The 18,713-nt window shown below is 38.1% G+C and overlaps 1 protein-coding gene across 1 annotated transcript in view; it reads right to left on the bottom strand.

The window, feature by feature from the left end:
• Positions 1-658: 658 nt before the first annotated feature.
• LOC114580149 (probable RNA-dependent RNA polymerase 3) overlaps positions 659-18,713 on the bottom strand; it is a 30,345-nt gene continuing 12,290 nt past the window's right edge. The window contains exon 5 of the mRNA XM_028696738.1: positions 659-1,697. Coding sequence (XP_028552571.1) covers positions 1,658-1,697 — 40 coding nt within the window. The 3' untranslated portion in view covers positions 659-1,657. The remainder of the gene's footprint in view (positions 1,698-18,713) is intronic.

Below are 18,713 nucleotides of genomic sequence, written 5' to 3' on the forward strand. Positions count from 1 at the left end.
TACTATTTGATACTACTAATTCATTGGACTGATGTTATGCATATGATATATTAAGCACGTGATATATAATACATAGATAGTATGGATACTTTTGTATGATTTTACTTCATTAATTTGATTTCAATTGTCTTTATTGATGCTTTAATTTGAAACTTTATCCAATTTCATTCTTAATTGGTTATTACAGTTACGAAGATTATTTTTTAGATTTGGCACTCGTACTGGTTTACTACTCTACTAGCTTTCATAATATAGTGTTTTACTGGTTATAGATCTACTACTACTACATGTGAATTTTTCTATTTATGCATTAATTTAATAATCATATGAATATAACTGCTATGATTTCATTATTGACATGCATATTTATCATTTCTGTGTTTTGAATCCAGTTGTAGGTTTTGGTTACATGATAGGTTTTTTAAGCTCGTTATATGTAGTTAAATAATTTCATGTCAAGACAGAGGAGCAGGATTGTGAGACTGGTCCGGATTTTTCAGATTTTTTGTTCTATTTTTTTTTTGTACTAAGGACATAGAAGTTATGATTTGATTGTATAGATCTTGAGTAGTGTATATGATTTTTGTGATTGAATATAGATGTATATATTGATGTTTTAAATTATAGAATTTGTTATACCGTTAATTACTCATAAATAATATTAGATAACCCTGGTTGTTGTTTATTGTTGTTTATTAAAAGATAAATGAATAATTCTTCCAAATTAGATTTTGGGATATCAATAAAGGGACTTATAAACTACATCTCCCCTGATGCTTAGCCAACTCGACCTCTAAATTTATTACTCTGCCTGGAAAAGGCAACCAGCTAAACTCACCGGAATATTTTTAAAACCATGAAATCCGGTCTAAATATATATAAATAGTAGGAAAAGTTATTTTATTTAGAGAATAGGGCTTATAATTTGGCTTTGAGGCTAAGACGCCTGGCAAGATAGGTATGCATAAAATTAACTCACAAAAAATATAAATTTTTGTTATCTAGTTTTTAAATGAGGGTTTTCTATATGTGACACACTAGGTTATGCAAAATTATTTTCAAAATTTGAAAACGTGACTCCTTGAAAAGAGCAATATAATTTTTCATCAGAAAAACATGAAGCCTAAGGTTGATTTTAGATTATTTATATTTTAATGAGTAGAAATTGTAATTTTGTCCTAAGTGCCTCCTACATCAAACATGTCCACGCCACCCACAAGCAAAGCAGAAAAAGAAACCTAGAAAAAATCATGTATTTCTATTTCACAATCAAATAAACAATCAACACATGCTTTTGTATATAAAATCAACCATGGAAAAGTGTAAATGTCTAAATTATTAAAATCAAATTTGGCAGCTGAGTGGTTACTATTATACAACCCAACAAATTTATTATAGACTTGGGGGTCTTCAAGCATTAGCTTTTGGCAGTTCTTGGAATTCACCTTTGGTAGGCTCATCCTCTTGATCTACCTTTCCTTTAGCTATATACCCCACAAGCTCAAATGCAGAGCCTAAGTCTAATCAAATACATTTTAAAAAAGAAAACACAAAAACCTGCCAAAATCATTAAGCACTTAAAGTGTTAAGCCCCTACTTTTATCCTATTGGTCATACCTCCTTGGGGGGTTTTAAGCAGCACCTATTAGCAAGTATTTTATTTATTATTTATTGCTCCCCCTGTTAGACATAACCACCTGCAAGAAAATATTTATATCTATGCTAATCACATATGGGCAAGTGCGCACAATACAGACAATCAAAAGAGCAATCACACAAAAGCATGAACCGTATACGCAGAGGAAAGAAAAATCTTAATCTTAGTAGCTTGGGAGTTGTGTAGGCTATGTGGTATATCACAATAAGGGATGTTTTGTTTTATTAAAGAATGAAGATGTTTAATCTTAATCCATGAATGATATCACTTTAAGTTGTATATGACTTAAAGATTTTAGGCTTTTAAATATTTCATATTTAGGAGGGTTATGAAGAGCCCATAAAGTAGTTAGTATTTATTTCGAGGCAACCATGCTACTAATAAAGTCCTAAGATACAATAATATATACATCCCACCTTTTAGAGTGGAATGATTGATCATTGTAGATTGATCATTGTATCAAAGAAAACTTAACCAATTTTAGAGACTTTTAAGAGTTCTCTTAGTGTTTGGATAAGAGAAGTGTCTACCTAATCGGGTAAGGTAGGCATGTGTAAGGATTTGACTCAGGACTTTATAAAATTCATCTAATAGCATAAGATGAACTCCAATAATTTGAAGCTCCTAAAAGACATCTAAAAGTTATGTAATTTAAATATCATGAAAGCAAAAAAAGATAACTTGTTATGTTAAGTGAAAGGTTTACTTAGAGTTTAGGTATAAGTGAAGAGGTCACCTACTTGATTTGGGGATCAAGTAGATGAAGTGGAAGTTCCCTAAGCTTTAGAGTTAAGGGGTGGAGAATTCTCTTCAACATTTGGAGTTCAAGAGATGTAAATCCCCTACAACTTTGAGGTTGGAGAAAAAAGAGAAGATATATATAGCTTTTAAGCTAACGTCAGAAGTCTTCTAAGATTTTTGGAGCCCATAGAAATAAGGGAGGACTTGTAGCTTTTAGGCTACAAATCAAGAGAATGTCTCCTTAAATTTTTGTATTCAAAGAAGGGCTGCATTTGCTCAATTAGCCTAAGAAAATGAAATGAAAAACCATTGAATTTGGTTTTCAATTATGAAAGTTTAGTTTGCTAAATGTAGGTAAAGAAAACATAGGATAATGATATGTAAGTTTGGTTACAAATCACCATGAATGATTCTTTGGACTCTTGGGCATCCATAAAATGTTCATCCATCCAACTTGGGTAAGAGAATGAAGGAGAAATAGGATCTTTATTTCCCATGCTTCGCCAATGCCGTCCTAAACTCTCCAAAAGTCTTTTTGGAAACTTTTATTTCAGTTTAGGAAATTCACCAAGGAAGGGTGTTAGAGAATTTCCTATGTCTTTTAATCTTAGGAAGCTATGAGGTTTCCTACAATTTTTCATTTTGAGGAAAGGGAGGAGAAAATGCAAATTAGGGATTGCAAATTCATGAATACTCTTTGAACATTTGATGTTCAAAGAGAAGTGTTCATTTGCCTAATTTGAGGCTAGGCAAATGAGAAATTTTTTACATCTTTTAGCCTTGTTGAAGATAGAACGAGAAAATGTAACTTATGCATTAAAAATTCATGAACATTCTTTGAACATTTGGTTTTTAAAGAGATCTATTCAATTGCCCAATTTAGGGTTAGGCAAATGAAGGAGAATTTGGATGTTTTTCTACAATCTTGGCTTGTAAAAAATGAAGAAGAAAAAACAATTTAAAGATTGCAAATTGGAGGGGTTTTTTTTTTAATACATTGGTGTTTAAAGAAAGGTGATTATTTACCCAATTTGTGTTGGGAAAATACAAGGAGGTAGCATATAGATTTGCACAACAAGTCATCATGGATTTTCATTGAAATTTTGGATGTTCAGAGAGAGGAATTCACCCTTCCAACTTGGGTTGGAAGGATAAAGTGGCGATGGGACTTTGATTCCTATTTTTGGGATGAAATTACTTAATGAATTTGGCTCAACAAATAGATTGATTTGGGTTGATTCACTCAACATGATTAAAGTGAAAGTAGGAATTTTCACTCCCCTAAAACCTCCTTTCCAGGCATTGCAGTAAAAGTAGTCTCTCTTTTGCCGCCACAGCAAGGCGAAGAAGACCTTACAAAATCTTTCCACCAACCCGATGAGGCAGAGTACCTTGAAACTTTTTACTCCCTTCTAGAGTAGGCAGAGAACTTGGAAATTCTTTTACTCCCTCCTGGAGTAGGCAGAGAACCTAGAGATCATTTTACTCTTCTCTAGAGTAGGCAGAGAACCTTGCTATCTTTTTTCACCCTATTGATGAAGGCAGACAACCTAGATCTGATGTTGATGAAAGTCTCCCCAAAGCTGTTGAAACTCGTTCACTATGAATTAGGCTGTTAAACTTAAGCTTATGTCCCACGGCTAACGGGGGGGGGGGGGGGGTGAATTGGTAATTAAAAAAAAAATAACCCTCTTTTTAAATTAGGAAATGAAAATAAAACTTTTGTGAATTTTTCTAGAAAATGTTTTTCAACCACAATTTTAAAAGTAAAAACACAAAAATAAAAAACAGCAGAAAAATAAAGACACGAGATTTATAGTGGTTTGGTCAAAACCAGACCTACATCCACTCCCCTGAGGAACCCTCCGAGTATTGCACTAATACCACTAGTGACTCTCCTTTTGCACCCACAACAAGGCGGAGAAGCCTTTACTAAACTCTCTTCCACCACTACCCGGTGCGGCAGAGAACCGTCGTCCTTTTACACTCTTCCTAGTGTTTGAAGAGAATCCTTCATCCTTTCACACTCTCCTAGTGTAGGCAGAGAATCTTTCATCCTTTCATACTCTCCTAGTGTGGGCAGAGAACCCTTTGTCCTTTCACACTCTCCTAGTGTGGGCAGAGAACCCTTCATCCTTTCACACTGTCCTTGTGTGGGCAGAGAACCCTTCAACTGTTCACACTCTCCAAGTGTCGGTAGAGAACCGTCATCCTTTTATACTCTCTTAGTGTGGGCAAAGAATCCTTCGGCTGTTCACACTCTCCAAGTGTCGGCAGAGAACCGAATCTCCTTGACAGATCTTCTTCATAATAAAGAAGGAAGAAAGAAAAGAGTGAAGTAAACACAAATCAAAAGTAAAGATTCTTACCTTTGAATACCAAGTGAAGCCTTCATGCTCCAGTAGTAAAAATCCTCCTTCAAACACTCTCTTACACTCTCTCATTGACTCTTCTTTTAATAGGCACGAAGATCAGTAGGCAAAAAGATTAAGTGGCAGTTTGGATTGGACTATTTATAGGAAAGACATAAAAAACCGTCCAAAATCTGAAAATTTTCAAGTCAATATGCATTGGATCGTCCTGTACGATCGTGGATCGTCCTGGACAATTTTACTTAAATACGTTGGAAACGAACCTAATGTATATATGTACGAAATGACTTCGTACACACACATCATCCCATATGAACTAGGTTCGTCCGGTACAAACGGTTATTCCATAGGTCGGTTCCCAAAAACTATAGAACGTCACTAAAATTTTAGAGTCGGTTCACTTCGTCCTAGGACGAATATGGGTTCGTTCAGACAAAATTTTTCCATAGAACAACTTATCCTGGCACGATTACAAATTTCATCTGAACGAAAATTCTCCAGAGGAGATTTCTTCCCGGGACGAATACACTTCGTCCTAGACAAAAATACTCCAGAGAGAAACTCGTCCTGGAACAAATATAAATTTCATTTGAACAAAAATTTTCCAGAGAACATTTCATCCTGGGATGAATACACTTTGTCCTGGACAATCAGGACTTAGAAATATTTTCTTCAATTCTCGTTCGTTCCATTGCTCTTATAAGGAGATAACTGACCTGATCGTCCCGTACGAACTATGCTCGTCTTGTACGATCAATACAAAATTTTCAAGATCTCCTTAAGTGTGTGTGTTTATTCACTCAATTACAATCACTCCCTCTCAAACTTAATTCAAAGAAAAATACAAGCTTTAAATACACAAAGTATCTCATGCTGAATTTGATTTGAAGTCTTCGTAGTCTGAATTTTGATTTTTCTGAAATGTTAGTACACACAAGAGCAAAAACAAATCTTTCAAAAAGTGTTAGGAGACAACTACACATAAATTGAAATCATTAAAACTATACAAGTTGCAAGAATGTAAACCATGTACATAGCAACTCTCTTAACAAAAGCCACCAAGGAATTAGGAAAGCAGCTTGAAGAAGACGATGGAAACCTTGCTTGAAGTAACCTTTGGGAATCCCTCACAATTCCCCCTCACAAAAATCTCTCTCTCAAAGCTCTCTCTTCCTTCTCTAAGCTCTCTCTCAGAACAAGACAACAACAAAAGATTGATACAAGGACAATATGAGGGTTTAAATTAGAGAGCCTCCAAAGAAGCCCTATTTTTCAATATGGCTCTCCCAATCGTCCAGTAAAATTGTGAGATCATCCTTTACGATTAGTACGTAATTACATATTCAGCCAGTACGAATGCATTGGTCTAGATGATTAGCTCAATAGTTTGAATGGATCGTCTTATACAATCCTCCAATTGATTGTACGATTAGTTCAAGATATTTCACTGATCATCCAATACGATGGCAGGCGTTTCAATTATCGTCTCATGTAATGATCGGGCCGTACTGTATGAAGCTTGGTGATCGTCCTATACGATTAGTGAAAATTTTATAGTTTTCGTCATGGAGAATGGGCGGCGATTTAAATATCATCTCATGCAGCAATCGGGTCATCACATATGATCGTCCAAATCGTCAAGATGATCTGATTGAACAATTTAACCATAATCATACACTTAATCATAGGATTAATTTAGGCATGATTAACACAAATCTTCTATTACAATATAGATTGTACTGTACGATTAGAACAAAATTTGAAGACAAAAATAGTGCCTAAATTGTGATTGACGATTGTTTTTCATTCTTATAACAGATCATCCTATACAATCTGAATCATCCAGTACGATTAATTAATCAATCTTACTTAACAAAGGATGCCCTAATGAGGTTTTTATGTATAACTAATCATCCAGTATGATTTTCATCATACTGTACGATTAGTTCAAAAAATTATTTTTCTTCTAACTCACTAACTCACCCTCTTGACTGAATGTGTGCAAGGTTACTTAGCTTGAGGTCCACCATATACATGACTTGACTCCAGAAAGGTAAAAGTATATTGAAATTGAAATTACAGATAGACTCAACCCTAGTCTACCCGATCTTGAGCTGATTTGCATTGCAAGTAAACTTGTGGACCTGAAAGATTGCTAAACAGGGAAAACAAAATGGATATGCAATAATAGAATTAGTAAAGAAATAATAATACTTATTATCATCAAAATCATAGTATTTGGGTCAAGATTTGTAACACAAACATCATGCATAAGAGAGATATGACTTATAGTTTTGAAGCTGCAAATCATGAGGTAATTTTTGAGTTTTGTACTCAATAATGCATGATCAACTACTTAAGTTAGGCTTGGCAAATGTGATAGGCTAAGATTAAAATCTTATGCCTAAACAGGATGTTCATTTGTTGATCTTGTGTCTCAACAAATGAAGGAATAAGCTTAGAATTTGGCTCTAAGCTCCAAAATCTTCATGTAATTTTGGAGAGTTCCAAGTCATCATATGTGAAGAGGGTTGGTTGGTTGGTGGAAGCTCATAAGGGAGGCTAAGAGTCATGCAATGCATCATTTGGAGTCTTGAGAATGTTCGAAACATCATGTATAAAAAGGATGTGCATGCTTATTTGTTGAGTTTATGTTTCAACAAAAAAATGAGATGACTTAAAATATGGTTCCAAGCTCCAACGATTCATGAATAGATATATAAAGCCTTAGGGAGGCATCAAATATTATACATGTGAGAGAGATACATTTTGAAAGAGAGCTCATAATCTTCTTTGAATGTTTTGGATTCATTTGAAGATGGAAGATGGACTCCTAAAGTTTTGGAGAGGTTTCTAAATCAATTTTGTCGTGATTAAGAAATTTGTAGATTGACTTCTAAAGCTTTGAAGATCAACTCCTAAAGCTTATTGAAGTTACAATCTTTTAAAGTTTTGTCTATTGCTTTGTGCACTATAACACATAAACATGGCGATTTGTAAATTGAACAAAATAAGCTTAGATAACTTCTAAATTATGATGGAGTATTTAGTCATGGACCTTTGGGGGCCCGACAAAACATTCCAAATTAATTTTACAAATACTTAGAGTTAAATGAGCATATTTAGGAATTTTACAAACTTGGAAATTTTGATGATCATAATAAGAGAACTATGAAACAAGATTTTGATTCATTAAAAGCATAAGGATGATTTCCAAATTTAAGGATCTTAGACAATAGAGCAATTGGTCACTTGTCATTTTCTTACTACAAGCTTTTCAACAAACCCAGAATAAGTTTGATTAGTTATGCTCATCCTAGGATTTACAAAAATGAATCACTGGCGATTCAAGTAAAATCCTACAATGAACTACTAGTGTATTCTTTCAAACAATGTCAAATGCATTTCCAAATTTCAACAAAGCTTTAGAAACATTCACAATCTCTTCGCTAATGCAAGTCCACATGTTTCATGACAATTTTCTTACATCACTCCAATTTGAATACTTCTGAAATATGTTGAAAATAAATTCAAGGTAGGGTGAGGCATGGCTCATTAACCTTTAAAGGCTTAGAGCACACCAATGGATTATGTTCACAAACATCAAAAATTAGATTGAACATAATTCACAAATTTTGGAAAGTGAAGAGCCTAGCAAAAAGGCTTACAACCTTCCCTTGGATTAATTTTGATGTAATCGAAACTCAAGATCTAATGCAATTGGTTCGATCAAGTGCTTCGCCACCAAATCAAATGTGATGGCTACAAAGCCTAGTTTTGTTGTATGCGACGGATTAGACACAATATGAATGTGTTACATGCAAGATAGATGCATTGGACATTGATCGAAAGGCCTGAGCCTCATCGCCATCCTCTTTTGGCTCTCACATGAGAGCCAATTATGGGAAATCGCCAAATTTCCAAATCTTTACTAAGAGAACAACGGACATTAGATTTTCTTTGGATTTATTAAATTAAATACAAGGATTTTCTAGGTTCCTAAGGCTTTTGGAGTGTCAACCACACTAAAATTGACTTGGAGACCTAGGTATTTTGATAAATTTGAAGAACTTTACCTCGCTAGGTAGTCATGATGCAACCCACTATCCACTAGCCTTGAAAAGGCAAGATTGAGGGAGGATGTAGAAAGAAGTCTACAGTCCATGCTACTCCAAACATCGTCGCTGCTGTCACGAGCTTGCCAGGGTCGATGCAAGAGTAAGAGGAAGTTGCTACAGCAAATGATCGGCCTCCAAACTCCTTCACAATCTCCCCACTCTACATCCTTTCACGTGACATAGTGAAACAACAGTAAAGAGAACTTCTACTTCTCAATTGAAGCAAGAGAAGAAGACAGCAGGAAAAGTTCCTCCCTCTACTTACATGAGTCTCGGACATCGTTTATGTTTACCTAAGGCAAAGTGAAAGAGACTCCTAGGTAAGTTGATCAGGCAAGGAATGCACGAATCAAGGCCACCCATCCTTTCCATTTTCTTTAGTCCCACACATAGAAGCTGGGTATAGAGTCCCAGCCGTACATGACCAAGTCGAATTGAACAAGAGGCCCTGACCTTCTCTCCCATTCGGCCGAATGAAGGTACGTACATAGTTAAAACCACACGCCGAACTTGGTTTGCTCCTCTCTTGTCCGGAACAGGCCTACCGCTCTTCTTGTCTCTTCTTTCTCAAGCAGACGGCAAATTATTGGGTCAGGTGACCAGAGGCAGAAAATAAGTTCGGACATCCAATAAAAATTTGCCACGTCACCTTGCGCTTTAGTTGCGCTTTTTGACTTGCGCTTTAGTTGCGCTTTGGTTGCGCTTTAGTTGCTCTTTTTGACTTGCGCTTTAGTTGCGCTTTACCTGCGCTTTAGTTGCGCTTTAGTTGCACTTTACTTGAGCTAATTTTAAAATAATATTTTATTAATATCCGGACCTATCTCTGCGTTCGGTCACCTGACCCAATAATTTGCCCAAGCGGACACACAGAGGCAAGGTAGACCAAACTCAGTTATTTCTATCCTCCCTCTCACATTCTCTCCATACTCAAAATGAGACTTGATTCACTAGATAAGATTTTCTAATGTGATATCCTGATCTTATGTTGCAAAACTCGGAAAGAAAAGTCCATGTAGCAGTCAATATTTGAATTATAGCAGTTGGAACTGATTTCCTCATTTAGGGAATTGATTAGAAAAGGCCAAAAATTCAATTTAACCTATTTGGGATTAAATTGAATATGAATTGGGTTAATTGGGCTGAAATTTGGTCCAAATTTGACCTAAATTGGACCAATTTGAGTTGATTTAGATTCAATTGGGTCTGATCTACTAAATTTTACAAAATTGGACTTGAATCGGTGCCAAATTGGTTGAATTTTCTTCAACGAGGCTCAACGACGTTGATTTGGGTTTGATTTGGACCAATTTGGATCTATCTTGGTAGATTTGATTTTAATTTGATTTAATTGAGTTTAATTTGATTTAATTAAGACTCAATTTAGGTTAATTTGTGTTCGATGATGCTCGATCAAGTGGATCAAGAGCAATCAAGCCCAGTCGGGCTCGAATCAGCTCGATCGAGGTTAGGTGGATGCGAAAAAACATATCAACACATGCATGATCATGAATTTACTTATTTTCAAATTTAAAAACATTTATTTAAAATATAGGACTTTTTTAATGATATATGAGGCATAAAATAAGGATTATACATATATCAATATAAAACATCATGAAATGATTAATAAATGTTTATATCAATGCCAATAAATGAGAAAAAAATAAAAGAATGAGAATGAATTTCAAGGATCCTAAGAAAGGCCATATCATATGAGTTAGCTGGATTGACTTTGATGACATAGGCAGAAATAATGATTCGTAATACTGGAGAGTTTGTTAGCCAAACCTTTATCAGGAAAAAATGAACAAAAAAAATTTCTAGCACTTGATGCTGGATAGTTTGCCAACCTTTATCAAGATTATAAAAAAAAATTCTTGACCTTTAATAATGGAGAATTGGTTAGCGAACCATTATTGAGTGGATGATGATACAAAGGAATTAAAGCCTACAAGCATGACATGAGATTTCAAATGTATTGACAATCAACAATACAAGAATGAAAATGAGAAATTTATGTTGATTTCATGCTTATGCAGTAGCTTTATTTGTCGCTCCTAATTTGCTTCTTCATGCATATGATTCATAATTCATGCAATGAACTAACATTTTGATGGTGACATCAGATCATGGAAGGTCTATAAGAGGCGTGGCCGCCGATCTACTGCCACGATCGAGTCTTTGTATTTCTGAGTCATTTATGTTATTTTATTATTTATGTAATTTCAATTTGCTTTGAGTCATGTTTGTTCTTCCGTTTGTACCCCTTTAGTGGGAAGTGTCATGTGTGAGCCCAAAGGGCAATTTGGTCTTTTATTTCTTTGAGTCCAATGTACTTGGCTATATATAGCCCTTTGCTTATTATTTCATAGTTAATGAATGATTATGAGATATTTTCCTGCACTTGACTTCTTGTAGCTTTTCAGAGAGCTTGAGAGCGAGAGAGTTAGAGATCTTGGTGGAGCCTAGGAGAGGCTACCTATCATACCCAACAGTCACCACCGGTGGCTCTTGGTTCTCCTCCCTGCCTCCCCTCTCAATCCCACGGTCACAGCCCCCACCCGAGCTCCTTCCTCCCCTCTCAACCCCACGGCCAAAACCTTACCCGAGCTCCCTTGGTCGCCGGCCTAAAGCTTCTAGCCGCCGGCCACCTTCCCCTTCTCCCCCTTTTTGGATTTCCCCCTCTTTTATTTATTTCCTAATATGGGCTAAATATATTTAGGATTATATTTGAATTCAAATTAAATTAGTTTGTAATTCAAAATACTTCCTAATATAAAAGTCTATTTTAGGAAAGTCGTTACACCTCATTCAAATCTATTTATAATTGATTAGGATTTAAGATCTCCTTTCCTAATTTACATATCCTAATCTAGCAAGCTTTAAACAATTGCCACAAGCCCTCTTTTCCCACTAAATGCTGCCGGCCACTATTCGAATTTAGAATAGGAAATCTTTCCTAACAGCCAAGCCAGCTCTTTGGAAATATTCCCAAAATTTGAGATTTTTCCTTGGCCGAAAATCTCAAGGCCCCACCTCCATTAATTCCTTTCCAAATCCTGCTTCCCCTTTTTGGAATTAAATCATTGCTTTCTCTCTTGCTCCACTGCCTCCCTCCTCTCTCCTATTTACTCTAGATAGCTCCCCAAGTCAAGAGCCATTGAATTGGAAATTACTCTCAGCTTTCTCTCCACAGTTAAGGCCAGATTATTTCCTCCAATTTCTCTACAATCTAGTCCACATAAATTTGAAAATTCCTCTCAAATTTTTGTTTGAAATCTGAAACTGCTTTTAGATTTTAGGAGAAAGAGGTTTGGAGCGTGCTCTCCCTCCCCTTTTAAGGAAAATTCTTTCTCTTTGTTGCTTTCTCAAGAGACGTATCAAGTACTAAGGGATCTTATCTTCCATCATCCATGAATGGCGGATCTGGAAACTGAATACGACATAACTTGGGATTTAGACGGCTTCACTGACATCCTACAATCAATTTTCTTCGACTTGAACCCAAGGATCGATCACACCGTCGAACACTTCTTGGAGCACATTCTTGATACTTTGGTTGAAGCCATTGACGAGCACTTCGAAGGCGTCGAGTGGAGGATCTCCACCAACCCTTGATGAAGGTTTCTCTTCTCCCGGGAATCTTATATCTTTTAGTCTAAACTCTCTTGATTTGATTGCAGTAACGGCAGACTCTTCCACATTGCTCTTGCTTAAGCTTAGTAATCGTAGGATTTGAGTGCACCTCTATGCTTTCCTATTCCCATTGTTAGACTAGAGATTATTTTGAAAGCTACTACTATTCGTTGTTTTGTTTTCTTATATATTTTGGAATTTTTTAAAACTCTCACTTTGTGATTTAGCCTAAGCGGATAGCCATTAATTGTTTTGACTCATTGTTTGGATTTGCTAATAATTTTGTTATAAAATTATTCTAATCATAAATTGTGCAAAATCCATATGAGTTAAAGTGCATTCCATTTACATAGTCCTGCATCTTCTAGTATCAAAGCATGGTATGCTCCTGCATGTCTTAGGATTTTTGGTAGTTTTATTTTGCATCATACCTTTGCATTTAGCATTTAAAAAATTGTTAGGTTGCTGCCCCATTTATTTTCCCTACCATTTTGCATCATATTTGTGAGTGTATTCATTTTAATTTGCTGTACTTTACATCCTAGCCTTGTTAGGAGTCCCGTAGTAACCTCCAATTGGACTCGGAACAACTAGGAAGGACCTTAGACTTGTTGGTAAGCCAAATGAACACTATTAGCCAGCAACTCAAGGAAAACCAATCGGATCTAGCTGAACTTCGTAGGAACACCACCAAGAGATTTGATACACTTGAGCGAGTTAGAGACCACCCTACTCCTTACACCCCATCTAGACCACCTTCTATGTATAGGGATGAGACCTACCCAGATAAGAGGCCACATCGGGCCAATCATCAAGCTCCCTACCATAGACATGATCCACGTCATGATCCTAATTTGGATAAGAGGCATCACCATGCCAATCATCGAGCTACCTACCATGACCACGATCTTGATGTACCACTTATGAAGAACATTAAGGTTGATGCTCCTACCTTTGATGGCACCCTCGATCCCCAGCTCTTCCTGGACTGGGTCAATGGTATGGATAGTTTCTTTAAGTGGTATGACATATCTAAGGCTATGAAGGTTAGCTTTGTGGAGATGAAACTAACGGGTAGGGTGAGTCAGTTTTGGGCGAATTTAGAGAGTCTTAGAGAAGCTAGGAATGACTACCCAATTGTAGACTGGTCATCCACGAAATGGGAACTCAAATAGAAGTACTTTCCTTCGCGTACTTCCCCCGCCTATTGGACAAGTGGAATAGGCTGACCCAAGGAAACAAACAAGTGAAGGAGTACATCGCCTTGTTTGATGACTTCTTGATTCGCTGCAAAGGAAAGACCTCTACCACCCTCGCATAGATCCTATCTATGTTTCATACCGGGTTGCGTGATGATCTCTACAACGAGTTGTTTTCCTGGAACATCACTACACTAGAAAATGCCTACAGCAAAGTGCTTGATCTAGAGGAGCTAGACCCGATCTCAGCACCCGAGTCGTTCACATGATTTTAGACCCTCTTACCGATCAGCCGATAGTTCCACCCCACACACTCCTCGACCCACTCCGGGGAGCACGACCCGACCACCCATGGGTCCACCTGCACCTAGATATGATTTTAGAAGTAAACCTCCCACCCCGGATGCCCCTTGGTCCATTCCCGGGACCAAGTGCTTTCGATGCCAGGGGTATATGCATATTGATTCTCAGTGATCCATCCCTTATAAAGTCTCGATCATCGAGGAGATTACTGAGGATGATCTAAAGCCTGAGGTTGTTCAGATCCACCAAGTTGAGAAAGAAGGCGAATACATTAAGGATAACGATGACACTGCAGTCCTCCATTGCCTTCATAAATTAGATACCTCTCCCATCTGTGTGGTGAGATGTGCGCTATCCCACCCGACACCCACTGATGACTGGCATAGGACATTGATTTTCCATACCTACTCTAATATCAAAGATAAAAATTGTAAAGTCATAGTGGATAATGGTAGCTGCATAAATGATGTTTCCTCCAGCATGGTATCCCAGTTAGGTCTGTCTGTCGTTCCTCACCCTGACCCGTATAAGGTAGCTTGGGTCAACTCCATTGCCTTGGAGGTGAAGGAACAAAGCCACGTGCCCATCTCCTTCACCACTTATAAGGAGAATGTTTGGTGCGATGTGTTGACTATGAATGTTGGACAAATCTTATTAGGACGTCCCTGGTTCTACGACAACGTTGTCCACATTTTTGCACGTTTGAACACCTGCGTGTTTGAACATGCTGACAAAAAGATCAAGCTTTTGCCATCGCAGCCCCGGGTTATGGATGCCACGAAATCCAACCCTATCAAATCTAACAAAGGCGTGAACCTTATCAGCGCCAAGGTCCTGACTGCTGAGATTGCTCAAGGTGCCCCTCTATTTGTCTTAGTAGGCCGTGAGATTCCCACTGAATCTGACGAGCCCATTCCTCAGGAGGTGCAGCTTATTTTAGGACAGTACGCTGATGTCTTTCTCGATGATCTTCTAGATCAGTGACCTCCACTTAGAGACATTCAGCATGCTATAGACTTTGTCCCTAGAGCCTCCCTCCCAAACCTGCCACACTATCGCATGAACCCCATGGAACATGCTGAGCTTAAGAAGTAGGTTAATGAGTTACTGCAGCGAGGCTTCATTAAGGAGAGTCTTAGTCCCTGCTTGGTGCCTTCCCTTCTCACAACAAAGAAGGATGGATCTTGAAGAATGTGTGTTGATAGTTGTGCTATCAATAAGATCACCGTCAAATATCAATTCCCTATTCTGAGGCTCGATGACATGCTCGACATGATGACGGGAGCCATTCTATTCTCCAAAATTGATCTCAAATGTGGGTACCACTAGATCCGGATCCAACACGGGGATGAGTGGAAAATTGCCTTCAAGACCAAAAATGGTCTCTATGAGTGGTTAGTCATGCCTTCTGGGCTCAGTAACGCCCCTAGCACATTTATGCAAATCATGACTCAAGTGTTGCATCCTTTTATGGGAAAGTTTATCGTCATCTACTTTGATGACATTCTTATATACAGTCGCTCCATTAAGCAGCACATAGACCACTTAAGGCAAGTTTGTGGGTCTTAAGGAAGGAGCAATTATATGCCAATCCCAAGAAAAGCACCTTCCTAGTAGATCGCGTCATTTTCCTGGGTTTCATCATTTCAACCCAAGTGGTTTCCGCAAACCCAGAGAAGGTGAGGGCCATTGTAGAGTGGCCTATCCCTCAGACTATCTAGGAAGTCCGCAGCTTCCATGGATTAGCCACCTTCCATAGGAGATTCATTCGGAACTTCAGTACTATTATTTCTCCTATCACTGATTTCCTGAAGAAGGGTGATTTCCACTGGACCCCGGCTGCCACCCGAGCTTTTGATGAGATCAAACAAAAGATGGTGGAAGCTCCAGTGATGCGACTTCCTGATTTCTCCAAAGTCTTTGAAGTGACTTGCGACGCTTTGGGGCTCAGAATTGGAGGAGTCCTCTCCTAAGAAGGTCACCAAATAGCTTACTTAGTTGAGAAGTTGAATGATATTCGACAGCATTATTCCACGTATGACAAAGAGTTCTACGCTGTGATCTAATCTCTTCGCTATTGGCGACACTACTTTCTCCCACAAGAGTTCGTCATTTTTTCGAATCACGAAGCTCTGCGTTATACCAACTCCCAAAAGAAGTTGAATGCACGCCATGGTTGATGGGTTGAGTTCCTTCATGAATACATGTACACCCTTAGACATAAGGCAGGAGTTGAAAATAAAGTTGTCGATGTTCTCAGTCGTCGTATGATGACCACCACTGAAATGAGAGCAGAAGTCGTGGGATTTGACCAAATAAAGAGGGATTATTTGGAATGCCCCGACTTCAAATTAAGAGATCTACACTCTCTTGTCCATAGGCAGCACGCGCCTTGTGGATGATTTCCTATTGGAGAATGGTTATCTCTTCAAAGCCCAGAGGCTTTGCATTTCGAGCACCTCCCTTAGGGAATTTCTAGTCTTAGAACTCCATGACGGAGGCCTTGTTGGGCGCTTCGGACGGGACAAGACTATCAAAGCCATGGAGTACCGTTTCTTTTAGCCTAGCCTGAAGAGAGATGTTGGTCATCTGGTCAGTCGGTGTCACACCTGCCAACTAGCCAAGCAACATAAGCAGAACACTGGTCTTTACACTCCCTATCTATCCCTAGTTGTCCGTGGTAGGATGTTAGTATGTATTTTATCTTAGGGCTGCCCAAGACACTCAGTAGGCACGATGCCATTTGTGTGGTAGTTGACCGGTTTTCCAAAATGGCATATTTCATTCCATGTTCTAAAACATCCTATGCCTATCATATTGCGAAGTTATACTTTAATGAGGTCGTCCGTTTACATAGTTTACCCAAAACCATTGTCTCGGATAGGGATGTAAAATTCACTAGCTATTTTTGGAAAACCCTGTGGATGAAAATGGGCACCAAACTTCAATTTTTCACTGCCTTTCACCCACAGACGGATGGTCAAACCGAGGTAGTTAATAGGTGTCTGGTTAATTTGTTGTGATCCCTGGTTAGTGAGCACATTAGAGATTAGTATTCCATTCTACCTACTGCTGAGTTTTCTTATAATAATTTCATTAACTGAACCACGGGTCTTAGTCCATCTGAAATTGTATACGGTTTCAAACCTAGACAACCGTTAGACCTGATACCCACGAGCTCTAGGTATAGGATTTCTGAGACTGCATCAACATTTGCATCTCATTTGCATGAACTTTATAAGGATATTGCACAACAAATTGAAAGGAATAATCATGAATATAAATTACATGCAGATTTAAAATGACATTTTAAAACTTTTGAGGCTGGTGACTCCGTGATGGTATGGATTCGTCCGAAACAGTTCCCACCAGGAACAGTTAAGAAATTGCATGCAAAGAGTGCTGGTCATTTCAAAATACTTAAGAAAATTAACGACAATGCCTATATAGTAAATATTCCTGCAGAGTCCAATATAAATCCCTCTTTTAACATAGAAGACATGGTGGCATATGAAGCTCCTGATTTTAACTCACCAAATCCACTTTTAAAACAACCTTGTGTGAACCCACCTTGTGAGATCCCGAACCTACCTCCACTACCAGATATTCCCAAATTTCCCATGGCAGAGCAAGTGGGGGCAATCTTAAGTGATAAGATAATATCCACAAGAGAAGGAGGGCGAATGAGGTATTTGATTAGGTGGAAAGGAAAGCCCGAGTCAGAGGATACGTGGCTAGATCGTGAGGAGTTGCAGTTGATTGATCCGGATGCACTAGAGATCTACGAGAGTGCCAGAGATACTTACTCGACTGAGTCGAGTTTTCTCCCACCCCGGGAGAATGATGGGGACATCAAATCATGGAAATCTATCAGAGGCGTGGCCATCGATCTACGGCCACGATCGAGTCTTTGTATTTCTGAGTCATTTCTGTTATTTTATTATTTATGTATTTCCTATTTGCTTTGTGTCATGTTTGTTCTTCCATTTGTACCACTTTAGTGGGAAGTGTCATGTGTGAGCCCAAAGGGCAATTTGGTCTTTTATTTCTTTGAGACCATTGTACTTGACTATATATAGCCCTTTGCTTATTATTTCATAGTTAATGAATGATTATGAGATATTTTCCTGCACTTGTCTTCTTGGAGCTTTTGAGAGAGCTTGAGAGCGAGAAAGTTAGAGATCTTGGTGGAGCCTAGGAGAGGCCACCCATCGTACCTAACAGTCACCACCGGTGGCTCTTGCTTCTCCTCCCTTCCTCCCCTCTCAATCCCACGGTCACAGCACCCACCCGAGCCCCTTCCTCCCCTCTCAACCCCACGGCCAAAACCTTACCTGAGCTCCTTTGGCCACCGGCCTTAAGCTTCTAGCCGCCGGCCACCTTCCCCCTTCTCTCCCTTTTTGGATTTCCCCCTCTTTTATTTATTTCCTAATATGGACTAAATATATTTAGGATTATATTTGAATTCAAATTCAATAATTTTGAAATTCAAAATACTTCCTAATATAAAAGTCTATTTTAGAAAAGTCTTTACACCTCATTCAAATCTATTTATAATTGATTAGGATTTAATATCTCCTTTCCTAATTTACATATCCTAATCTAGCAAGCTTTAAACAATTGCCACAGACCCTCTTTTCCCACTAAATGCTTGTTAAGATAGTTGCTATTTGCATGCATTACATTG

This window comes from Dendrobium catenatum, unplaced genomic scaffold, assembly GCF_001605985.2.
Source record: "Dendrobium catenatum unplaced genomic scaffold, ASM160598v2 fragScaff_scaffold_837, whole genome shotgun sequence".
NCBI lineage: Eukaryota > Viridiplantae > Streptophyta > Magnoliopsida > Asparagales > Orchidaceae > Dendrobium > Dendrobium catenatum.